Source organism: Diadema setosum, chromosome 4, assembly GCF_964275005.1.
Source record: "Diadema setosum chromosome 4, eeDiaSeto1, whole genome shotgun sequence".
NCBI classification, from domain to species: Eukaryota; Metazoa; Echinodermata; class Echinoidea; order Diadematoida; family Diadematidae; genus Diadema; species Diadema setosum.
The window spans coordinates 41,526,662-41,553,551 of NC_092688.1; the positions used below are offsets into that span (position 1 = coordinate 41,526,662).

The following is a 26,890-nucleotide window of genomic DNA, read 5'->3' on the forward strand; positions in this document are numbered from 1 at the left end:
ATGGAAAAAAGTAAAATATGAACATATACTTTGTATGTGTGTGTGTGTGTGTGTGTTTGTGTGTGTGCTTACCCATTCGTCACCCTCTCATTTTCGTCACCCATTTGTCACACTCTCATCTAATTTGTTTTCTTCAGTATCATTATGGCCCTCCCCTGTCACAAATATATCACAAGTTAGCGCAAGAAATCACAAGCAAATTCAAATTGAAATCACACTTCAACTTCGATAGACTGAAATATTTATTCCTTTGTAATATTATAATCGTTGTGTTAAAATTTGGCTTAAAACAACATTTATTAACAGTATTTCAGCGTAGCTGGCAGCATACATTGTTCTTGTGTATGATGACGTCACGTGGTAAACGATCGATCGAACAAATTACGAATAGACCGGTTTACTAATGATATGCATAATGACGTCAACCCCACGCGACCCTAGTGATTGTAACTAGGTCGGGCAAGCGAAATAAGCGCGGACGCGCGCGCCACACTGTTTTTGCATTCACGCGTGTATTGTCTACGATCATTACTCGCTGCGGATTATCGACAACTTTTGTTTGCTATAATCTTGCTTTGAGATGGCGTCAGCTTCAAGTTCTAGCCAAAGTTCGAGCAAGCCATGGAAGAATTGGACAGTTAAGGAATTAACTGAGTATTTGAGGGATATAGGTGTGAGCACAAGCGGCTACAACAAGGAGAAACTCATCAAACTAGTGCAACTGCCGTAGCCGATTTGGATTTGCCCATCGATCCCGACCTCTCCCGGGCGGACACCGGCCGGTCACTGCAGGAGAAGCTCGCTCTGGTAGGCTGCTCGTTCTCCGATCCTAACAAGCTCGCTGGGTTTACATCCAACTTTGACAGATTTTGGACTCTTTGACGTGTTCAACTACCTGATCATCAATCGGACTGACTATGACTGTAAAAGCTAAAGGGATATCAGTCATTTGACGACTACCGTCTTTTCGCGGATGGGAGTGTTTGGAAGTTCAACGAGGTTTCGGACACGAGCCCTTTTCGTGTTTTCCTTAGTGAGGTTAGGCCGACCGGACATACCTCAACAAACCAACGTACCAGACCTGGGTCGTGATGAATAAGTCAACGGGGGAAATAAATGTTGCCTACTGCGAATGTCAGGGAGGTTAGGTCTATCATTGTTTTTGTTTTTAATTTTAGGTCTAGGCCTACGTCTAGATCTACTCTAGATCTAGTCTATGTAGGGCTAGGCCCCTAGGCCCTAACTGTTATTGTTAATAGAAAAATAGGTCAAAATCGCCATTCTATTTCATGAAGTTTAATCAGTCTGAGTCTAACTTATAAAAAAAATCCTTGGAAACATATCGATTATGAGAGATTCGTTGTCTAGTTTAGATTTCACAATCAATCATAATGCTTAGAATCATTGAAGTTTGAAGTGATGCGGTCAATACTGTTGTATGTTCCGTACCAGCAGTGTTTTCCACCCATTTTCAGAACTACTGAAGACAAAATCGAAGCCAAAATTCAATAAAATCGAAACTATAGTCCAAATTGCGTTTGATCACAGCAGAATTTTCCCTCATCTAAGGTTGGGAATTGATTTAGAGCCACACGAAATGCCACGAGGTAAAGTCGAAATTGATGCATCTTACACATGTACACAACATACACGTAAGTCTACATGTGGGGATGTATCGGGGACGGCTGCAGCAGCCGACGTTGCAGGCTCGCATCCTTTGTTTGCCCGAGGTTGCGGCCGTGTGCAAAATTAAAGATCTGTGCATACATTAGTAAACCGGTCTATTCTATCGACTACGAACGAGACAAGCGAGACGACACGTCTAGGCTACAACATCCTTAGAACAGATTTTATGGGAAGGTAGGTTTGTACAAGGTAAAAAATTGGAAATTTAGTGGAAAATTTGTTGGAAATCAAAATGTCTTACCTGCTTCCTTCTCATGTTGAGCGGTAAGTCAGGTATGTTTATTCCATGGGCGTATCGGCAAATTTTGCGCTTAGTCCTACGCGTAATATCGCTTGCTATACGCAGTTACGCTATGCGCGATCATTAGGTCCCTGCGCGAGACCTAGTACCCTTACTATACTTACACTTAGAAGAGACTCGGGATCTAAATGTTAGAAATACTACCTATACTACCTGTACTAATAGCTACGTTAGTCTAGACTTTACGATGAAAATAACCTGAAGACTAGACCAAGAACTCAATGTAGGACTAGAGGGTAGAACCAGAGCGGGTTGATAGATAGAGTTGCGACACTGGGGTACAAAGGTCACGTCAAATAGTTCCCCGTGGTCATCGATGTCGACGAATTATTTCTACAGGGTTTTCACATAGGCGCGCAGTACCCGGACCCAGCGGCAGTGTGAGATACCATTGTTGCTTGCGACGGGAGTGTGACTTGTTGAGAAAAATGTCGTGTTTTTACGGAAATGATGTAAACTTAATGACGTAGAGAAAGGAATACTTGCCTGTCGAAGTCAAGGAAACGGTTGCAAACAACCAGTAAGGATGAAATATTTTCAAAGTGGTTTTAACGCTCCTGGATGATGTTGATGGGCGAACGTCAAAATGTAAGGACGGAAATATCATGTAGTCCCACTCCTTTATAATTGTTGTTGTAATTCAAAATCCCGGGTTGTTGGTCTTTATTGTTGTTATGACGACGAGGGGAAGCTATTTTGCACTCTCGCGCAAAACCCATGCGCGGAGCGCGTAACTCTACTTTGCGCGAGCCACGGAGCAAAATAACAATGAATGCATTGTTTGCGTCATAATAGGGTGCGCGGTTTTCTAAGGTCTTATCGACATCATACGACCAGGGGGAACTATTTTGAGGGATTGACCAATCAGCGCGAACTTCCGGTGTCGCAACTCTATCTATCAACCCGCTCTGGGTAGAACCTGAGGTCGATTTGGCATAGACTAGATCGAGAACCTAGATCGTAGGACTAACGTTAGGACTAGGAGTAGGGTCCTACTATTAAACGTTAGCAGAACCTATGCGACTAGCTAGAGTACATTACTAGTATTGTAACGTTTTAGGACTAACGTTAGATCTATTAAAAGTTAGGTTAGTGTGGTACGGTAGGTAAAATCTAACTGTTACTTCTAATATCGAGACAGGGTTGATAATGATATAGGCCTAGATATATTTCTAAATTTTAGAATGGTTTCCATTTTTATCAACTGACAATCTTAAGAGAAAAACTTTTATTCAATTTCCTACCTCAAAGTCCTGGTTTGATCAATCGCCAATCCATTCCGAATTCACGATTCAATCGACATAAAAAGCCATGTCTATGTCCCATCCATGCCAGCACACACAGCAACCGTGCCGCCCCCGGCGCGGCGCGATGGCTTGTTGCTGGTATATGCTGAGCACTCAAAGCTAGCTAGCTAGCCAGTAGTGTTACGCTATATCGCTTACCATGTATCCTGTGATGTGCGTCGCACACGTACACAAACTGTAGGCCCTACAGTAAATGTACAGTGCTTCACGAGTCGTCGCAAGCAAAAATACAGCATGCCCTTATTCGACATAAATACCCGTAAAAACTATTCAAAATTCAAGAAAGTCACGCTCATGTGGCTGATACACTGTCAATAATAAATCTAAGTGGATTTGTGGAGAGAAAAGTACTCAGAGAGGGAGAATTTCTTCTTCCGTAGAGGGCACCATGGTGGCTTGACCAAAGACTATTTCGGGTTTAATTTAGACCCGAGATAGACCTGGGTTTATGTAAACCTCGCTAGCAGAATACAAAATTAAACCTCTGGTCTAGCTAAACCATAGGTGAGTCTAAAATGGGTTTAAACCTTGGTCTACAGTAGAATACGGGCCATTGTGGTGGAGCTGCTATATGTCATCATCCTTGTTCACTGTGATTTGTAATCAATGTTGAAATTATTATTTGAAAAATGCCATAACTCTGTTCTTGGAATAACCAATCTATGGATGTTCAAATGGAAAAAAAAAAAAGCCTGAAAGCCGGAGCTCTCCTTTAACATGCATGTGACTGCCTGAAATGATGTCTGTCGATTCTAAACCACGCACAACTATATGTGCACATACACATCATTGTGACAAACACATGCTATAAAACGGAGAATTTCATAGGCATTGAAGACCTTATAATTGCATCAGGCCTATTAAAATAGTACTAAACGGGTGATTCTAAAATGGCCCTCACACTTTGCATCTCATTGTTGGAGCTTTTGTCTTCTGAATGTGATTCTGTCTCCCTATCTCTCCTCTCTCTCTCTCTCTCTCTCTCTGTTTCTCTTTCTGTCTGTCTCCCTCATTCTCTCTCTCTCCTGAACTCTCATTGTTTTTGTCTCTTTCATTTTTAAACTACGGCGATCACTTGTATAATCGTACATGGTTATCTTTGATTGATCATGTTTGTTTCTGTCGAAATGTGTGCCGCAGTTTCATCAACATGTTATTATGTTTTTTTTTTTCTATATGTTTTTCTATATGTTTTTTTCGGTTTTTAAGTATGAGTTTTGTTTTTGTTTGTTTGGTTTCTTTGTTCATTTCTGTATAAAATGTATATCTATGTTGTATTTTATCCGCACGGACCTGCGGAAGAACAGCCTTCGGGGCTGAAGTATGTGCCGTGCATAAATAAATGAATGAAATGAAATGAAATGAAAGCTCCTTCGCCTTAAAAAGAATATTATGAATAGTGTTCAGGAATGTCTTTACATGCTCTCATTAACAAGGTCCGCCGAATATTACAACAACACCAACAACAACGACGACGAATGATTCATGTTGGAAGACCATGAACTCGATACTCCCACATTAAATATTCAAACGTATCAAATATGATAAAAAATTAGGAAATAAAATGAAATTGCAAGACAAAAACTATCCCAATGAGTTCTGAGAAAGGTGCGTATTCTACAGAAATGATTTTGTCGCAGTGTCACAATGTACAAATAGGTATTGCTGACAGGTCACTTGCTAAATAAGTATGTATGGACAACATTCGGCAACAGTAGTCGAATATCAAACGTTGCTGCCTTCATACTAATGACGTACCACATAACTAATATGATGTGATCACCCCTTCTGTAAGTTTTGGCGACATGATATTGGATATAATAGTATAAGGTCTTAGTTACCCAGGGTAGCCTCTTCAGTGTTGCCACTGCTCTTCCAGAGGGCCCTGCTATCATTATTACCCTAGCATTACTTTACTACATTACATGAATATGCGAGTCTCTATGTCATTATCCTTGTTCAGTGTAATTAATTGACTTAGGCTTTTCACAGTATTGGTTTATCCGCCAAAGGACATCAATAAATTCAATTAATCTATACATGACGCTATCGATTTATGTATACTGCATGATGAGAAATTAATAGAAACTTGTACGGAATTTCTTTTTAATAGACCTTGTATACAAACGAGCCACCTGTCAGAATCTCAAGCAAACGTGACGAAGGCATTTGGTGACCTTTGTGCAGCTTATCGTGGATGCGCTGCCCTCGAATAACCCAATGTCTGAAGGAGAGCGAGGGATGATTTTCAAACTTTTACATCTGCAAACACGCATACATACAGATACTTTTGGCAGTAGCTCCCAGAAAAAAAAAAAAAAATCAGACAGATTCACTCACACACACATACATACACGCACTTTACGCAAGCAAGTGCACCTGGACCAGCATCTGTGCACACACACACACACACACACACACACACACACACACACATACAACAAAGAGAAAACACCAACACTACCGTCCTATTACAGGGCCGGCGCAGTGTTTTGAAAAGTGTGGGGGCCCACTTCCGGGTTTCATGAGCTAACAAGCTATTCTATTTTAGTGCCACTTACGTACTTCCGGGTTAAAAAAAAGTGTGGGGGCCCAAAGTGATGACACCTTATGTATTCCTTTGTATGGTGCACAAAAAGTGTGGGGGCCCGAGCCCCCACGGCCCCCACGGCTCGCCGGCCATCTATTAAAGACAGCATTACAGGGACGGTATAGTACTGGTAAAGATGAGGATTTGGCTTTTAACCTTTGCAAGATAACAAGAAACCACTTATGAAATAGTACAGAGCATACCATTTAAGGAGGAATTCAAACTTTATTAAATTTTGATGAAAGTCAGCTTTGGAATGTCTGAGACACCCCAAAACAAACTAAAACGAAGTGATAGGAATAAAACGTTAGACCCACCTTTTAGTAGAGCAAAGATTACTCTGTTTTGGATATATCAGCCAATTATTATTCAAAACTAATTTTCAGCAAATTAAAAAAAAACATTTTCTCTTGGAATTTCATCCTCTTTCACTAGTTATACAGCCCATGAGTTTGACACTGAATAAATAAAGCACACGAATTCGAAATCAAGTAAAATAAGCCCATGAGTTATCCAGCCCTTGAGTTCGACACTACGCACAAAAGGCTCACGAGACCGACACTATGCAAACAAAGCCCACGAGTCCGACACTTGGCAAAGGAGGCTCACAAGACCGACACTAGGCAAAGAAGGTCCACGAGACTGACGACTGAACAGCGCCATTTATAGACCAATCAATTGTATATGGTGTCCACATAATGACATAAGGAAGATGTGAGGGATGGAAAAGGAGAGTTGCTAGGGTATTTCTCAGCAGGCGGGTATAAGCAGGCAGATAGGATATGTTAAAAAGGCCAACTTAAATAATGAAGCGAGAAAGAAAAGGGCGAAAAACAACAACAACAACAACAACAAACAAAGAAACAGACAAACAAACTTACATCCTGTCCACCATCTAGCTAGATATTGGGAAAGCCTATAAAGAATAGCACGATGGCATCTAAAATTAACCAGACATCGTTTTTGTCCTGAATTATTTTTCATATATTTTTTTTTTTCGGGGAGGGGGGTCCCTTGAAGGGGACAATTTTATTTAAAAAAGATAACAAAATGGTAACAATGTAGAGTAACAGAACTGCCCCCTAAAAGCCACACGTGTAGGCCTACGTACTTCATGTCGTTGATATGTAGATGGTGCTGTTCAGTTAGTTACAATCTCTCACTCGATAGTGTGACGAAACTGCACCCGCCAGTATGTATTTTCCCCTTCAAGGAACACTCCGTACAAGTACATATTTGTAATTGACATGTATATGGCGTTGTTCATCCTGTCGGTCTTATGAGCTTTCTTCGCCAAGTATCGGTATTGTAAGCCTCTTTTGCGTACTGTTGGTCTCGTGTGCCTTTGTTGTGTAGTGTCGGTCTCGTGGGCTTTCTTTGCTTAGTGTCGGTCTCATGAGCCTTTTTTGCTGACGCATGTTTTCTGTCTTGTGAAACCACACTTGCTCTGTGGTAAAATACTGTATAGAAAGGCATACATGTCAATGTCCATTTATGACATAGTATAAAAAATAAGGCAAACGTTGGTCGCAGAACCCTACCTGCTCGCAATCGCATGCCCGAAAACTGGCCAACAGACAGCTTATTCTATAAAATGTATATTGATGTTTCCTTTCCTACAGCCTAGTAACGAGGCGTTTTATCCACATGATCCCTCCCATTACTTGCCATAAACAGGGATCCACTTATACCTCCATTCCACAGAGATTCTCTCTCATTGGTCACTTATCGGAAGCAGTTAATTGAAGAAGTTAATCGCTTTCCGTTACCTACCGAAGTGTATCGTATAGCAGTTCGATGGATCCGACTTGTGTTGGTCGACTATCAGGTCAGTGTCAGACATTTCGGGCGGTGATCCGATGAGGCAAGATCGTCCGATGAAGGCAGGGCTGCCAACATTGGAAACTACTTGAGAGTGAGACTCCCATAGGCCAGTGCTATAATTTCGGAGTCAAAATGAGTGAGATCGATAGAAATGCATGCAAATGAAATAAAGTTTTAGAGTGAGAAAGGACCAAAATGAGTGAGTCTCACTCTCAATGAGTGAGAGTTGGCAGACCTGTGAAGATGACGCCCGACATGTCTGACACTCACCTGATAGTTGACAAACCAGGTCAGATTAATCAGACTGCGATCCAATATACTTCTGTGAGTGGCCGGAAGCAACAAACTTTGCTTCCGATGATTGACCGATGAGAACAAATTTTTCTGTGATATAAGGGTATTAGTTGTTGCTAGGTATAAATAGGGCAAGACTCCAACAAGCTGTGTGGTTGTTTAAGTGCAAGTTTTGTGAGAAAAGCATGCATAAAATCTGCATACATTACAGACCCGATCGGAATGATGGTCTACCGAGTTAAGGCGGGTCTTGTCAATGAGTGCTCCATGGAGGGTCACATTTTCTCTGCATCCACTTGATGAAGTGTCCACATCTAATTTCCTGGGCCCCATTTCATAAAGAGTTGATATGATGGCAATCTTGATGGAATGGCAATTGCCATGGTAATGACAAGAATCCAGCTTATTCATTGGCTATTGCTAAGGGAAATAGGGATTCCAGCAAGAGTTGTTTTTCTGACATCTTTTTATGAAACGGGGCCCTAATGTCTTAGTATACACTCACGTCTATACATCTAAATCATCATGAAACATGGGTAGTCGCGTGCCAAAGTTTGAATACACTTGGGTGAAGTTAATGAAAAGATGAATAATAATAACATCGTAAATTAGTATCAGATGTGTATAGCATAACGAATATCGTGTTGTGACGATAGGGCAACCTCATGAAGATTAAAAAAGAATCCGTCTTTATAATTATCCAAAGAGAATGCAAATAACTGGACTATTATTCGCCATGCCCTCTGAAGAAAAAAAAAAAGCCATAGCTAAGTGTTCTTTGTTTATGACAAAAAAAACAACAACAACAAAATGTTCTGCTTATTTTCTTTTGTGAAGATGACGGCACTCCAAACTCTACTAATAGTCCATGGGCCAGGCCAGATATTGGTACCACCTGAGGTGGCAAAACCTTTTTGGTGTCATTTTGTTTGTCGGGCATAGACATGCTTATCAAGCTATGATAACATTTCCAAATGAGTAGCTTAGTCATAATAAATGAAGGTTTAACCAATTTGGTCTCGTTGTCATATCCCTATACTTCTGAATTGAAACTAACCGCTATACAAAGAAGAGCACTGTCTTCGGTATGTTCACAGGTGTTCTGTTGTAAACGCGGTGCGCTTGGCCTTTCTTCAAGGCAGCGAAGGGAACATCCAAAGGTAATGATGTCCACAGCGCTTAGCCTTTATTCAAGACGGCGAAGGGAATATCCAAAGCTTATGATACAGTGTATATCCCTTTATGTAAAAACAACAACTACAACAAAGCAATTCCTCGTGAATTTTACCGTATTTTTCAATTATTTATCATTTTCCGGTGAAAACGCTACGGTGAAAACGCTAACACCACGCCAATGTCGCTTTATTTCCATCCAACAATAACAGATAATGCAAAAACAATGTACCGGTACACTACAATACATTATAATAGATAATTTAGATTACTGTAAATGAACAGAGTGATATTTGTTTAAAACTGATGTATTTGTTGAGAGGGTAGTATAAAAACAGTATAGATAATCCCTTTTATTAGGAACTTTAGATATGAAAACGGCACATTGGTCTAGATAAAGACTATAGAAGTGCACTGCGTGACAGCTGTGGACATCATAACCCTTTGGATATTCCTTTCGCTGCCTTGAATAAAGACGAGTCGCACCGCGTTTACAACAGAACACCTGTGGACATACGGAAGACAGCGCTCTACTTTGTATAGCGGTTAGTTTCGATTCAGAAGTATAGTGATATAAAAACGAGACCAAATTGGTTAAGAATTCATTTATTATGACTAAGCTACTCATTTGGAAATGCTATCATAGCTTGATAAGCATATCTATGCCCGACAAACAAAATGACACCAAAAAGGTTTTGCCATCTCAGGTGGTACCAATAATCAATTTTTCGGGTCTTGGCCCATGGACTATATCTACAATGTATAACGTTGAAACAAAATTCGACTTTTCTTCAACTTAACTCATATGTTTTACTAACAATTCTGCACTCACTGAATCCAACTAATTACTAGTATACAGTTTGGCGTCTACTTCTCTGAATTCTTTGTTCTCTATTTCTCTTGGACACGATAAACAAATAATCAGCATACTTCAAGAAGAGATTCATCTCTGAAGAAGGCTTGACCACTATGTCTTCACATGAAAATGGACATTACCATATTTTACTTACCATATGGTATATGAAATACAAAACCTAACTACGAGGCAAAGTATCAAGATTTGACCTTTAACTTGGTAACATGTTGTGTGAGTACAATTAAGTCGGGTTAGGTTATTCTAGCGCTATTAAATTTTACACGACGCATATGACAAGGTAGCATCTATTTTGGTAACATTGTGCTACCTTCTCAGTTATTGATTATCAATAATTAATATCGATGAGGTAAAAGCAAGATTAATGCTCAGAATGACAAACGAAGCATCCGCAAGCATGGTTTAGGGAGCAAACAAACAGTGGGCATGTCACTCCCTCACATTGGCGTGGTCAAGAGATGGGGGCGGGTCTATTTCCAGGACTTTTTCTTCATTCGTCTTTTCCACACGACTGCGCAGTGCATACGTCAGTCACGTTGGCGTCCTAAAGAGAAGGGGGAGGGGTCTCCCCGTCAAGAAGAAGTACAATGTATTTTACCAGGGAGGTGGGATCCAGCTCCCTGCTTTTACTAGTAATTAACCAGACTGCCAAGTGCGCATGTCACCTTCTGTGGGCGTGGCCAAGAGAGGGTCTCCCCGGTCCGGAAGATCACGCTGGTAATCTTTCAATATTCGTCTTTTTCGAACACGTATGCCAAGTGCACACGTAACTCACGTGGGCGTGGTCAAAAGATAGGAGAAGATCTCTCCGTCAAGAAGCAGTTTTAATCAGACCACACTGCGACTGTTTCTTCAGTCGTCGTTTCGACATGACTGCCATCATGAGATTCGTGGTCTTTTCTCTACTAGTCGTCGCTTCTCTGGCGGAGCGCGTCCGCTACGATGGGTATCACGCTGTTACGACACTTTGTTTTTTTGTTTTTTTCTCATTCGTTTGATGACGTGGAACCTCAGGACAAAGTAGTGGCTTGCCATAGAGAAATTCTGCCGTCGTAGCAGTTTATTATTCTTTTTTTTTTTTTGAATATTTCACAGCTGTAGCCTGAAACATTTGTGGGTTTTTTTTTCAGTTGAAAACAAAAAAAATAAGGAAAAGGAAAAGGCAGAGATAAGCAAATAAAGAAGCTAGTAAGTAAATATCTTTTTTTCTCTTTGGAGAGAGAGAGAGAGAGAGAGAGAAGACGTTTTGTTATGATATTTTATTAGATCTATTTACATCGAGTTTTGACTGTAAATCGAAAGATTTCTCTTTCTTATTATTTCGTTATAATAGTATGCGTTACACGAGAGATGATCGACGTGTGGTATATCGGAGGTACTACAGAGTGTGTAAAGTGAGCCTAAACTTTTGATGATCATGATGTATACTTTTGTTGATTTCGTTGCTTCGTATTCATGTTTTTAGTTACCAGACACTTCGCATCGAGCCCAGGGATGAGCATCAGCGAAGCGTAATTCATCGCCTGATTGAAACCCAAGAAGACAAGGTAGGCGTGGTAAAATGTTTCGGCATTATTATGTATAATAGAAAAAAAAAAAAGATGTATAAACATACATGTATATATATATATATATATATATGTATATATATATATATATATATATATGTATATATATATATATATATATATGTGTATATATATATACATATGTATATATACACATATATATATATATATATATGTATATATATATATACATATATATATATATATATACCAGAGAGAGAGAGAGAGAGAGAGAGGGAGAGATACAAAAATTTGGTCGTTCGAACGCGTTTAATGTAGACTGTCATTGTAAGTAGATCGTGGAAAGAGAGTTACAATTTTTCCCATCAGTGCGCAATAACAAACATCCGTTACCATTCTTGAGGTAACCAATTAGAGGCCACCAATTAAAGGATTGTTTTATGTGTGCAAACGGTTTGTGTTCAACAGACAACCATCATTTACTAAAAAAAAAAAATCGTAAGTGCGAAAATTAGGGACAACGTAACACTTATTACTCCTGGTTGAAAGGGTTGACAGGACTTACATACATCCCGTTTACTATTTTTAGATAATCATATATACCGAAATATTACCCCCGATATACAGTTCTATAGCCTTCTTTACGCAACTTTATTCCCCGACTTACATTTCCTAACCGTAGGACTTTGTCTTTTTATACAATACAATACAATCGGATCATTTATATAACCCCCGTACACAGTCAATGACTGGTTTCACAGCACTTCACAACAAAAGTCAGTCTTTTAAGATTCTTTTTGGAGACATAAGGGATGGGGAAATGCGAACGAACCGAGGTAGATCTCGTACCAATCACAATCTGGTATAGATTTTGAAATTTGATTTGATATATAATTGTGGAAGAGTGAAACAAAATGTAAAGGTTGCAGAATTTTTCGAATCTTCTTAAATCTGTTAATGTCTTTTCCTGATTCTCACAATTATATCTATTGTAACCGACTTTAGAAGATTCAAACCACTATTTCTAGCTTGTGTCGGCATCTCTTATTGTAATTTCCTTCTGATTTTGTACATACTAATCTAACATTGTGCATTCACTATAGGCTTTCCAGTGGAGGATGAAGAGGGGGGAGGTGGCATTGGGCATGCGGTCACCTTTATTTTTTTTTTAAATATCAGAAATTTGAGCTGAAAAGTTTTTTGCTTTTTGTTTTGTTTTTTTGTTTGCTTGGTTTTTTTCCCCTCGTCATGTGATTATACGGACGAGACACCAGGGACATTTTTTGCCCCCTCCCCCTTAAGGAATTCCTGGATCCAATGTAAGATACCCAACGACATTAAGGAAGGCAAAATTAGAGATGTCAAAAGGATAACTTCTGCAACGAAATCCCTCCAAGATTTGATATGTTATAAAGCAGAAAGGGACAATGCAAGTTCTCATGATTTTAAACGTTGTTTGTCCTCAGCTGGACTTCTGGGTTCCCTCGCTGAACAAGCCGGCCGACGTCATGGTTGCGCCTCGGTACCAATCATGGCTCAAGCATCTCCTCGACGAGGCCGGCATCGAATATTCCGTTATGATCGAGGACGTCCAGGCCCTCATCGATTACGAAAGGGACATGGACAGAGCTTCTGCGACCTTCAGTTACAACAACTACAACACATATGAACAGGTTAGCTTTTTGTGTAAGGCCTAGTCTGTCATCTTTTACGTTCTAAGAAAGTGGCCATTTTGCTTTCCGTGTAATGTCTATGAAGACAATAAATCTTGACGCTGTATTCACTTATGTATCACCAAACGATGAATCGTCCTTATGATTTGAGATGCTACTCTGGTATCATAGCTGCAATCAATTAAGGGTTTTCAAAGGGACCTTCAAAGCGTTATAAGTACATTCTAATCCTTAATTAACGGACACTTAGGCATCTTAACTGAAATAATTCATCTCTATTATGTGCTCAATTCTAAGTGTCCTCTGTCAGCAAAATGCCTTTTTTTTTTGGGGGGGGGGGGTTTGTCATAGCTACCGTGTAATGTACCTATGATAGGCCGTATAACCGTTTTTAAAATGTGCTTGTATACTATTGACTTTATACCTTCTTTCATTGTTATGATAATGGTTGTTACGTGTTCATTTCAATGTTTTTAATGACTTGTGATTTCGGAACAAGAGAAGCATCCATTTGGACAAATAAATAATTATTGAGCCAGTGACTGATGGATTGATTGACTCATTTCCGAAAAGAATGAATGGAGTGATAGATATTAATTTGTGATGCCCCAAGTGCAATTCTTGCTGGGATGAAAGTAGTTAAATGGGACCTCCGGATGATTTTCAGACTTTTACATTTGAGCAACTATAAATTAGTTAAACTGAGTACAGAGTTTCAGAATTTATAGTGATTGGGATGAAGAATGATAATGTTTTCAAATGTATAACAAATTACAATGAACAAGGATGATGACATGGCATCCTTACCATATAGGAATGTATGAGTTGGGGCTTAAGGAAGCAGAAGCAGAAGAAGGGATGCATAAATATTTTCACAGGTGAACTTGTCGAGCAAGCAGTATTGTAATGGAATTACACTGCCACATTTCTGAAATATGTGAGTTTCTGATTTCATTAACACTGTTCAGTGTAATTTGTTCAAGATTTTCAGTTTATTGGTGTCTCTGCTCAAGGAAGACATTAGATTCCACGAATCTATACAAGAAGCTGTCAATTTATGTACTGCATGATGTGAAATTATGAAAATCGTCTGGAATGCCCCTTTAAAAAGTTGGAAATCAGGTAGCAGTGCCTACACCTCTGATCAGTATAAAACAGCAGGTTTTTTTGCTCTTGCCGACAAACCACTCTGTACCACTATTTGTTCCAGACTTTAAAGAGATTAAAGAGATTTTAGAGAGAAGTTTATGCTACAACTATTACAATTTTGACCCATTTTCCATGCCCTCCCCCCCCCCCCTCTTTGCACATATTGCACATTTCCCGGAGTTTGCACATTTTTCGGCAAGGCGTTTGCACACTTCCTGGCGTTTGTACACATTTTCCGGCGCCACAGACCTGATATAATACATATAGCTATTACCCGTTACTAGATACTATAGGTGAGTAGGGTATCCTTATCGCGTACATCAGTAGTCGTGTCTTTTGGTCCTTACGATTACATGATACACCCACTGCTGAGATGGAACTTGAACTATATACGAGTGATCAAGCCCTGAAGGTATTTCTAGAATCTCATCTTAGAATGACTCCGGCATCTAGATATACCCGTCTGTCAAGAAAAGCAGTCAGAGCCACCGATTTCATCGAAAAGGGACTGATTTTCTAGTTAAATCTTGTTGAGTAAAAAATTCTGGTCAAAGATTTAACTACATCGTTTTTAAGAGTGTATGTAGAATGGTCTGTAAAACGAATGACAAGTGTTTTCGTGTTTATCAAGTACTCTTTTCTGGTTTACGTACAGATGTGTGCATGGATGGACGACATGGTGGCATACTCTTCCTACGTCACCAAGTTTTGGATTGCCACGTCAGGAAAAGATCAGGAACAAATATACGCTTTGAAGGTGAAGTATTTGCTTCCTTACCATTCTGCTCAAATAGAAGAGAAGGAAAATAGGCGATTCCACTGGATGTCAGATCTACAGACAAAAACTCACGATTCCTACTATCTCATTTCCAAAAAAGGCAATACGCCAAAAAGAAAAATAATAACGAAAAGGGAGATGGAGTTGGAAGAGGTAAATCACTGATATGTTTGAAAAAGGCGAAATACCAGAGTCTATTTCAAAATACATATCAACCGGTTGAACCCCCCCCCCCAAAAAAAAAAAAAAGTGAAATGGAGGGCAACCACATGAAAGCAGGAAACGAAATGAAAATTAAAAAGAATATATCTATCCCATCTTTTAGTGTTTAAAAGACTTTGAATACTGAACACACCTATTGATGAAATGTATGTATTGATGATAAATGGAGTTTAGATTAAGTTTTTTCTGTGTTATTTTATATGAATCAATGACATATGTGTTTTTTTTCTGTGTTTCATTTTGAAATGTGTGCTTTATTTTTGCATTTATGTATACTGCTTGAATCATAAAAAAACTTTCCATTTTATGGACAATAAATTGAAATAAATGAAATGAAATGAACGAATGATGAATAATGCTTGTAGGGTGCATTCTCCCACATAATATTGTACAACAAATAACATGATTAATATACTGCTTATAAAAATGATGCTAATACATTATGAAACAAATTAGGACAGGAAACACAAACGCTTGACTAATCCCTACACACCTTTGCTTGGTCGCTGTCATGCAGTAGTGAAGGAAGAGAGAGAGAGAGAGAGAGAGAGAGAGAGAATTAATTACATGGTGTAAAGATAAAAAGGTAAGGGCGATGTTAGTTATATCCATAATCATAAAAATCTTATAAATTGTATATTATCAAATATCATTATTCACTGAATTGTACGTTTATCTTTGAGATTTGTTCTCTCTTAAGCTTCTGGGATGATGTCGCTTATCTTTCCAAAGGCACTGTCTTCTTTTCAGTCTCTCATTCCCCATGTGTTTGGTTTCAGGATTTTTTTTTGTTTGTTCAGCTTATTCATTTTTTGTGTTCTTTTTTTTATTAGGTCAGCTCTGGAGGTACGGGCAAGAAAGTCGTGTACATGCAGGGCGGCCTTCACGCACGAGAATGGATCTCACCCGCTACTGTCATTTATATGACTAAATTGGTACGGTCGATCGTATACCCGGCCCTCATTCTCAAGATAGATATACAAGTCCATATACATATTCTTCATTTTGCAGTTTGTGAAATATTTTTGTAGCAAGGTATATATATATATATATATATAGAGAGAGAGAGAGAGAGAGAGAGAGAGAGAAAAAAAGAGAGAAAGGGAAACTGATCAGAAAAAAGATAGCTTTACACACACACACACACACATACACACACACATAATTATAATATATATATATATGTGTGTGTGTGTGTGTGTGTATATATATGTATATATATATATCATATATGAGATTAAAACCTACAATGGCAATAAAGCGTTTTAATGCCATTTTAGGTTTTAATCTCATATATGATATGTGTGTGTGTGTGTGTGTATCCCAACAAACTATGATTCACCAGTTCATGTTCATTCCACGTGTTCGTTCACACGTTCCTGAAACGTAAAGACAATCACTGGTACAAACTGTAACCTTGATGAGTTTTTGACGATTATTTATATGATTCGAAAGTAAAATGGATTGTGATAATGACAATGATGCTGTAATCAAGAAAGATGGAGATCCTGCTGAAGACCTCAATTCTCTTTAAGTTTTCTCTGTGTTCTGTTAGCGCCTACTATTGTTACGTCACTTATCATTGTAAACGTCTCATCCAGATTTGGATTGAATCCAAGAAAGTTGACAGATTGTTCAAATTTATCTTATCCTTGCTGATAATTTCTACTGATTTTCTTGCTTTCGCCTGATTTGCATATTAAATCTAGGTGAAAATCTTTGAAACTGGATACTATACATTGTGATATGAAGAGTACGCTATCAGATTTTTCCTACTGATTTTATTTCATGAAGCTTTTGGACCTGGATACTTTGGAGGGTTATCTGGAGGAGTTCGACTTTGTCATTGTTCCCTTACTGAATGTTGACGGCTATAAGTATTCTTGGGTAAGCATCATTTTCAAAATTTTGAGTGTTTTCCCGGCAAAGTGATCACAGTAGACCCGTTCACATGTGAATTATTGTGTTGTTGAATACACTGCAATTAAAGGGGCATTCCGGACGATTTTCATAATTTCACAACTTGAAGTACATAAATCAACAGCTCCATGTATAGATTCGTGGAATTTATTGTGGTCCTTGAGCAGAGAAACCAATAAATTGAAAATCTTAAACAAATTTCACTGAACAGTGTTGATGACATCAGAGCCTCATATATTTCATAAATGTAGCAGTGTAATTCCATTACAATACCACTTGCTCAACAAGTTCACCTGTGAAAAATCTATGCATTGCTTCTTCTTTTGTTTTGCTTCCTTGAGCCCCAACTCATGCATTCTTATCATGCTTATGGTGAGGCTGGCATGTCATCATCCTTGTTCATTGCATTTTGTTATAAATTTTGAAAACATTCTCATTCCTTATCCCAATCACTATAAATTCTGAAACTCTGTACTCAGTTTAACTGATTTAAAGCTGTTCAAATGTAAAGTCTGAAAATCATCCGGAGGTCCCCTTTAATGTTGGTACTATAGAATCTCTGGCGAAATACCAATGTTATATACCGCAGTATTTCAGTTGGTACTACCTCATTCATGAAATACTATGGTAGTGGCCAGAAAGTACACATCTCTATATATCTCGTTGTGGACAAAACAGGAAGTGTGTGTGTAGTAAGTGAGAAATGCACCGCGGTATACACACAATGTGTGGTATTTCGCGACACGAGTCACTGTGGTATTTCGCATCACGACTCACACTCAATTCTCGAATGCTGTTTTCGTGCGAAGTTTGAAATTCATCTTTAAAGCATACAATTATATTAGGATAGGAAAAAAAAAAGTCTTTCAAAACCTAGATGCCAATTTTTCTATCAATAAATCACTGCTGAAGCTAAAGAAGAAAAAAAATATATAGCCTGAGTGAGACGGACGTGGAAGAACAATGGAAGGGTATCGTTTCTTTCCATTTCTTTGAATTCACTCAACCATTAAAAACCAGCTAAACAAAATATAAACACGAGCACAAACGCCCGAAATTCATTCACGCGACGGTACAATGTTTTCTTTTGGAAGGACACTCCATAGTGATTTTTCCTTTCGTCGCAGAAGTAAAAAATGTGTAGGATCACCTCCCTATGACGAGACTCGTTGTTTATTACGAATCGAAAAACACTCGAAGTCTAAAGATTTGAAAAATACCATGTAGGGTTGGGGAAGCTTTGGAATGGTGATGAAAGTGTAAAAGAAGGAGGCATTTTCATTTCTCGATTGATTTATTATTCTATTTATTTATTTTTGTATCATAAGATCGTATGTTTGGAAAGTGTTATCAATGTCAGAACCACCATGTTATGCATTCGTGTTTTATGTCTTTTCATATGAAGAGGAAAAGATTAGATTTTAATAATTTATTGTAAATAGAAAAACATTTCTTTATATTTAGAGCTCTTTAACAACTAGAAGTTGAAATCTTTGCACTTTGTTAGGGAAAATGCTTACATGCACTAGTTATACTCATCCACCAGCATCGATTTATTCTGCTTTGATTTGGTGCTACACATTGTATATGATTGTCTGTTGTAAGAAGATCAGGGGCCTGTTGCATAAAAGTTACTATTGTCGTAACTTTGCCATCCAGTGGTAACTACCATGGCAACAATACCCACCAGCCAATCAAAATCAAGAATTCCATGGAAGTTATCATTGGATGACAAAGTTACCATAATTGTAACTTTCATGCAACGGGCCACAGATTTAAGATAACGAAACGAATGAGCGTTGAACTTTTAAAAATCAAATTAGATATTCAATCATTTCCTTTTCATTATCATACAAGAATGAATGTAAGTTCATTCAATCTTTAAATTCATTTAAAAATACTCTATTCCTTAAGGCCAACTAAAGAAAAAATAACGAAACAAACCCAAAAGGAAACAAAAACGGAATGAAAATAAAACCCCAAAGTGTATAGATTCTAGGTGTAAAAAGTTATTTGATAACAACGGACAAAACATGCGTGGTGCGCAGAGAAAGCTGCAAAAGGGAGGACAGTAAATATAATTTGGAATCTAATTTTTTAAGAATGTGAACGCGTGAAATTGAAATCATTCATCTGTGGACCACAAACTACTCTGTCTATCCCATTCGTTCGTCACTCAGCCCTCATTTTACCATAATTATGCACATATAATGTCGTGTGCTTTCATACTTCGTCTGTCACGCTGTTGCTTTTCCCGCCTTTTGACGCTTGATACTCGTTCTTTTCAGGACGTAGACCGCATGTGGAGGAAGACACGATCCGACCTCGAAGGCAGCGCACAAGTGGGTGTGGACGGCAATCGAAACTACCCGTATAAGTGGGGAGGTAATCTACAATACAACGATTTGTCAATGTCCAATCAACTTTTCTTTCCATTTTCAACGTGACGTATGCAGGAGTAAAAAAAAAAAAATGCGTCACGATTATAATCATGTCCAGCACAATCCATTGTAAAGAATAATATAGCCAATTTTCCATACATTTTCTAATTTCGTTGGATGAAAATCATAATGCTGTCGGATAGTGTCGGTATGGGAAGGACCTACTAAAAAGGACTGACAGTAAACTCTCCAGTTTATCAAATAAAACTGTATGTCGCGTCAACTTTTAGAGCTAAGGAATAAGAAAAAAGAAGATGGTTAACAAAGGCACAAGCGGCTAGTGCAGAAACACCATTATTTCTAAATTTCAAGGCAGATACCACGACGCCAGTGCTTGCAAAAGAAAATTCGAGGATAAAGGACTGCGATGACTTTTAGACTGCGGATTGTTTTAATGCTGAAGATTCGAATGACATTTCAATTTATCCTCATGTCTGCAGGAATAGTCAACTATGATTTATAGACAATAATCATGTTTTGATGTTTCTCAAATTCTACATCTTCTTTCCTCTTGTTTACATTTTCTTTTATGGCCGAAAAAATTGAAGACGGTAAAGTCTCTTAGTGACGGCAACAAGAAAAGAAACCATGGAACCATAATCATAATCATAACTTATTATACATAAACGCATAATTATTATTATGAAACAATTGTCACAAATATAAGCAAGCTCAAAGTGATGATAGTTTTGTTTGAGGTGGGGCTTTAAGTTTAAAGCTTTTTTGTTTGTTTGTGAGATATCCAGAAACAAAGAGGTCCCAATAAAAGTGGGATCCACTTTTTATTACAATCACTTTGTTTTACGTTGTTTTTGAATATCTTGACCATTTCTAGCCCGATTTCAATCAAATAATGGGAATTCCTCTCAAAATCATATGCCATTACTGGTTTCTAAATATCTCGTAAATATCAAAATCTCAATCCTCATCTCAGCCAAAAACTATATCATCCCTACGAAGCTTTTTATCTGTAACTCGGTATAGGGATAGGCAATGCTTGGCTCTAAGTGTAGGAGATTGGATTAAGCCACGCATCAAGTGCAAGAATTATCATTTATGTTCCTTTAAATCTTTGTGCATTTATGACAATGCAACCTATTGACGAAATGCCCTTCATCAAAAGATGAGATTGGATTATTGCCATCAAGTCCGAGTATTCTCATTTGTGGTCTTTGAATTATTGTGCATTTGTGACGTTGCAACTTATTAATAAAATGCCCTTCATCGATTACTACAGTGTGCTCTAGCAGTAGCCATAACAAACATATATTATACATATACATATGCATATTCATATTCATACTATATATGTATACATATACATATACATAACATTGTACACGGTTGCAATAAACCCGATAGATTAATACAACGCAACGCAAGAATCACTTTTTGAATGAATACGCAGTAGCAGCTGCTATAGGAATCAGAACCACCAATTGCTATGGGACAGAAACTCAGTCGTGTGTAATTGATATGACGCCTGTGCCCTGTCTGCCAATCAGGTGGTCGTTATTCTAGCCCAGTCCGAGTATGTATATGCTCAAGACTTTTATCGTGGATACTACCAGAAAAAACAAACACACTTGAATAATCGGTGCTCATTATCGTCAATTAAGGCAATTTGTCAATAAGTTGCAATAAAGACAACCCGACACAAATATCATTGATATGAGTACTTATCATACACATTGTAAATCTGAAATCTATTTCTTAATGCTTCATTTCAAATAACAAAGAGCCCTTCATTCGTTCGCAGAATAAGATTATAAAAGTTTTTTAGTTGCTGTGATTCATTCCTACATCGCAGCTAATTTTTGACAAACTAAAGTTTATGTTTTATTTCGTATTGACGAACATTACATGCATTCCTTTTGTGTTGTTTTTTTTTCACATTCATATACAGTGAAATTCAGAGCTACCAATTTAAGGAAGACAATTTAAGGAGGTAATCAAAAACCCGACATTAATGATTGCCGGTACTGTAGAATGAGTCAGAGTGCCCTAACACAGTTGTCAACTGGTTGTGTAAAATTTAGTTACAAGCAAACCCATGATCTGCGATGTGGTCATTATGTATACTCTATCGACCTGCTGCATATTATAGATTTGCTCTGGAAAAGCAGAAGCTCTCTCAAAATCGAATATGCACGTCCTCGACCCTCCTCGACACACACACGCTTGCGTCTCTGTCCTTATAATTCCCTCTTTTTTTCATGCTCTTTTCAGGTGCCGGTGCGAGCACTTCACCACGTTCCGACACTTATCGCGGTCCAAATCCATTGTCGGAACCCGAGGTACTGAATACTACAGAATACCTTTCGCAGCTGGGTAACGTGGCAGTGTTCATTGATGTCCACAGCTACTCACAGCTCTGGCTCTCACCCTGGTCTTACATTGCTGACAGTTCCGACGATTTCGTGGACCACGTAAGAGCTCTCTTTATAGTACATTTACATTTTCCCAGTAATGTCGCCTAAATTGTATACCTTTACAAAACAGAAAATTTTAATGAACCTCTCCATAAAATCTTGGATACGAGTGTAAGTCCAGAACACATTGTACGACAAACGTAAGCAAAAACAACACAGTATTAGTAATTAAGTGGCATAATTAACCTCGCAATGTACAAAATGTAGTTTCTATACACAAAAGAAAGGAAGTTGAATAGCTCACCTTCGCACTTCTGTCGAAAAAGAACAAGTATCAACAATTACATATTAACCTGATGGTGTTATGATGTAATAATGCAGAAACTTGAATACTGGAATAACTTGCATGTGATATACAAGTGTCGTGTAAATTCTATTGTTCATGAATCCACCTAGCAAGCGGCGGGAGAACTTGCGAGCAAGGCGCTAGCAAAGAGATACGGAACTCAATACACCGTTGGACCCTCTGCTGAAACGCTCTGTACGTATTTATGCGATTTGATGTACTGATGTAGCCATGAAGTCTAAGGTTTAATAGTGCCACTACAACCTCTACTCCCGTTACTGTTGCTGCAAGTTTGCAACTAGTAGTTTTTTTGTACTAATATTACAATTCTCCTCCTAATACTACCATACTGCTACTGCTAATACTGCCATTCTAGTACCATTACTTTTTCTTTTAACACTATTTACGCTTCTGCTAGTATCTTTTTCTACGACGTATTGCTGATATCAAAGAGCATTGCACTTAATGTCATTCAGGTCTGTTATTTGAGTTAACCAAGACCCCCACAACAAGAGAAGATAAGTAAACCTAAAGAGGGCATGTAAATGTTCCCATTAAACAGTATTTCGATTAAAAAGACACACACACACATAACATGTAGATTGTGAATGTTTATCGAATGCTTGGATATCACCGCCTCAGGACCCTTCCGGTATACCTGTGCATGAGACGATGTTAAAAGTTAAAAGTTAAAAGTTTGCTTGATGATTCAATAAGTATAACCCATTCCTTTCAAGATGTCTTCATGGCTTAATCACTTCAACTCTGAATACATAACCGATTCATTTAAGATTCAAAGGGTTAATTTCTTGACTATGATTGTGAGCTCTGCTTTCAGATGACCAACACTGTGCGACCTGAGTCTGCGAACTGGTGCAAGCTGTATGGAACACTAAGCGTCGCATGGCCTATTTCGTTACGAAATCAGTCATTTCGTCGACGAAATGTTCATTCCGTTAACGAAATGATCATTTCGTCGACGAAATGACTGACTCGCAAAGAACCTGCATGTTCTTCTTTGGGGCAGAGAGTTAGGAATAACAACCAGCCGCGTGCCTCAGGTGGATCTCCTAATGAGATTCATGTACCGGTTAATTAAATTGGAATAATGTTTTGTGAAAGAAATTACCGCTACAACAGCTTTTTGGCATCTCCTGAATTAATTTTGCACATATGTGTGAGATATGAGAATGAAGAAGAAACGGTGTGTAGCTTTTATATCATTATTCCTCTCAATGTTCCTATATATATATATATATATATATATATATGTGGCTTTTCGATGCGAATCAAAGTATCATTTTGAACGATGAGTTGTTTACTGAGTTGCAAGCATCGCAGTGCACTTGATTACTTAACTAGATTGCATACAAGTCGTCGGGGCGCTATTACCAGATTATACGGTTACAGCGCCCTGCGCCGGGGTTACTATCCCCCTCCCCCTACTGCTTCTGCAGCAGCTACTTAATCGCAATTTTTTTTTTATTCAGTAAAAGTGAAAACAACCATCGATATACTAGTAACGAGATGACCCGTCGCAAACTACTGAATAGTGCTATGGGTAACCCTATTTTGTCTACCTATGGCTCTGGTGCAATACCTGTCCCCCCTGTGTCGTTTCTTATACGTCCACGGTTGAAGTTTTGATGTTTGCATTTTATTTTGTCATGTTGTGCAGATGCAGCGTCTGGTGTTAGCGTGGATTGGGCCCATGAGACCCTGGGAGCCAAGTACGCCGTCACAGTTGAGCTCAGGGACAAGGGCGGTCTTTTTGGTTATGGCTTTCTGCTGCCCGAAGAGCAGATAGAGCCGTCTGGTTTGGAGACATTCGACGGTTTCATGGCATACATCGATTACGCCATAGATCATCCCTAGTCTGTCTTAAATTCGGCGCCCTTTATCATGTACAACGTTATAGGTGTCGCCCTGGACTGAACGTCCCAACCTATGTTTTGTTGACTTACTTGAGCATCTCTTGACCTTGACAAAAAATATTTCCTCCGATCACGAAAATGTAATTAGACACTGTGTTAACCAACCTGGTCTGCACGTTGTTCCCAGTGTCTGAGACGATTATAATGGCAGTTAGTGCGTGCGTAAGTACGTTGGCAATGGCCTGTTTAATAGTAGAACATCTGGATGACTGTAGAAGCTACTCTAGATTTCATCCGTGTTAAAATGAGACCATTCCATAACCATTCAGTATAATCAGTACATGTAGTAAAATTAAAGTCATAGCTTTAGGTCAAACACACCCTTCATCGCCTTAAATGATAATATTGAAACATGAGAAGAGATACCAGCAGTACAGTGAAATTTATGTGTTACCATACGATAGAATCGCAATGATGGGACCAAGGGATTGAATAATTATGTGGATAAAGATGCACTAGTAATTACTTGATGCTTTATTCTCATAATTATAGATGTATGTATTGCCTCGTGTTGTTGAATTTGAATTTGAAAAAAGAAATCAGACCTTAGTCGAAATGAAATCAATGAGTCGCCTTGAACTGATAAAAACACCAATTATTGCATTTCAAATTCGTTGAATCTCCCGAAATAATACACAATGAAAAGCGCGGAAAAGTGTTTGTCTTTTATCATTATGTTTGCTATTTATGCGTGTATACATCCGTGCGTAAGTTTATATAAATGTGTGTGTGTGTGTGTATTACCTGTGCATGTGTACGGATGGGTATATATTTTACAAACCCAGTGGCGGATCCAGAGGGGGGCGCAACCGGCGCACGCCCCCCCCCCCCCTTTATTTTTCGTTAAAAACAAAAGAAATAAAAAGAAAAAACGTGAAATGAAACCCGGAAGTGGCACCAGAAATATTAGTCACGCCCCCCCCCCCTTTACAGAATTCCTGGATCCGCCCCTGCAAACCAGTACATTGCTCTCCATCGTTTTAAGAGCATTCGCTGCATATACCATTGTATGTATATGGAGGTCAAAAACATATACACATTCCTTTCAGCAAACCTGTCTATAGCGGCCAACAAAAGGGAAAGAAAAGTGGCCGCTATAGACAGGTCGGTGGCATTCTGAATGCCATTACATTGTACTTGCATTTAATGATGGCAGAAAATACCTCAAGTTATTCTTAAAAAAATAACAACCAGCAAATACGTTTGAAAGTGCAGCTTCGTATCTTATATTGATATTTTTGTTGTATTTACATCATTTGAATTTCTCCTTTTCTTGCCTACTTCTGTTCTTTTGATTTGAAAAATAACACTGAGGAACTGCTCTGGTTCGTACCAGTTTGCATGAATGGGGTTCATGAGTGAGTTCGAGGGGATTGATAATGTGCGAAGCTGACGAACACAACAAACGACACTCAGACAAGTAGCACATTGTCCTTATTCAAACGGATTTAAACACTAATTAGTAGGAATTTTGGTAAAATTCTAAAACGTTATTAGTTGTCTTTGCCTTTGAAGCATGTGTTCAGGGCGGCATTACTGAAGCCTAGATCTAATCTAGTCAAGTTAATGATAAGGTGGTTTTTCATGGCGAAGAGCTGCATTAATTTTGTCAATCATGTCTGTGGGATTTTGACTGAACTAGGAATCGGTAGAATTCACGTAATCATATTCATGGCATTCACGTAATCGTATTCATGGCTGATTTACGGTTCAGCTAAATTTTGTGGCCGCCATACGCAAGTAGATATTCACCACGGGATGCAAAATTAGTGGCCACTGGCCGCTATAATAGGTCTATAATACAGCAACTTCGTGAGGCTAATTTTTCAGTAGCCGATAAGACATGTTTGACTGTATCTGTTTAATGTCAAACTGCCACACAACATCAATGCCTTCAGGATTTCTTGTCTGTTGCGGTCATTTTTGAAAGTTTACAGACTATGTTGCTAAACATATTGAAACAGAGCCACAAGACGAACAGAACGGGAAAAGGGACAAAGTAATTTATACGGCGACAATCATATAAGGAAATTAACTAAGTGATAACCTAGTGATGACGTCTTCAAAGGCATTATTGTTAAGATACATTATGAATTGTGTACATATATATATATATATATATATATATATATATATATATATATATATATATATATATATATATATATATATATATATATATATATATATATATATATATATATATATATATATATATTATATGCATATTATCCACGTGTGTAATATATATGTAAGCAATATTCAATTCATTTCATTTCACATCTCTTAAGATGCACAAACACAGACATAATGACTGTATGATATGTACAGATCATATAACACGGAAATATACACAAAACACAACACAAACAGCACAAGGACAATTAAAGTAAAATATAAACTCAGTAAAAACCGTAAGAACTGCAGCAGATGTGAGGGAATGACAAAGGCCATTGGCCTATCGAAGATCAAACCCC

General features: G+C 38.3%; 1 protein-coding gene across 4 annotated transcripts; it reads left to right on the forward strand.

Moving 5' to 3' along the window:
• The first annotated feature begins 544 nt into the window (after positions 1-544).
• Positions 545-25,060, forward strand: LOC140227264 (carboxypeptidase B-like). 4 transcript variants are annotated; one of them, XM_072307687.1, is made up of 10 exons: positions 545-807; positions 11,515-11,596; positions 13,045-13,251; positions 15,056-15,157; positions 16,234-16,335; positions 17,195-17,287; positions 19,609-19,705; positions 21,991-22,190; positions 22,590-22,674; positions 24,158-25,060. In XM_072307687.1, the coding sequence occupies exons 3-10, from the start codon at positions 13,087-13,089 to the stop codon at positions 24,352-24,354; spliced, it is 1,041 nt and encodes a 346-aa protein (XP_072163788.1). In that variant the 5' UTR covers positions 545-807; positions 11,515-11,596; positions 13,045-13,086; the 3' UTR covers positions 24,355-25,060. The 4 variants fall into 4 exon arrangements, with proteins under 4 accessions (XP_072163788.1, XP_072163786.1, XP_072163787.1 ...); XM_072307685.1 differs by lacking the exon at positions 545-807 and adding an exon at positions 1,117-1,143; XM_072307686.1 differs by lacking the exon at positions 545-807 and adding an exon at positions 1,811-1,860.
• The last annotated feature ends 1,830 nt before the right edge of the window (positions 25,061-26,890 follow it).

Bases quoted from the DNA above. Each gene is read 5' to 3' on its own strand.
- LOC140227264 (XM_072307684.1), top strand. From the start codon at position 10,919: ATGACTGCCATCATGAGATTCGTGGTCTTTTCTCTACTAGTCGTCGCT. The intron at 16,336-17,194 runs GTACGGTCGATC...TATTTCATGAAG, and splicing joins TCATTTATATGACTAAATTG to CTTTTGGACCTGGATACTTT. The intron at 17,288-19,608 runs GTAAGCATCATT...CGTTCTTTTCAG, and splicing joins ACGGCTATAAGTATTCTTGG to GACGTAGACCGCATGTGGAG.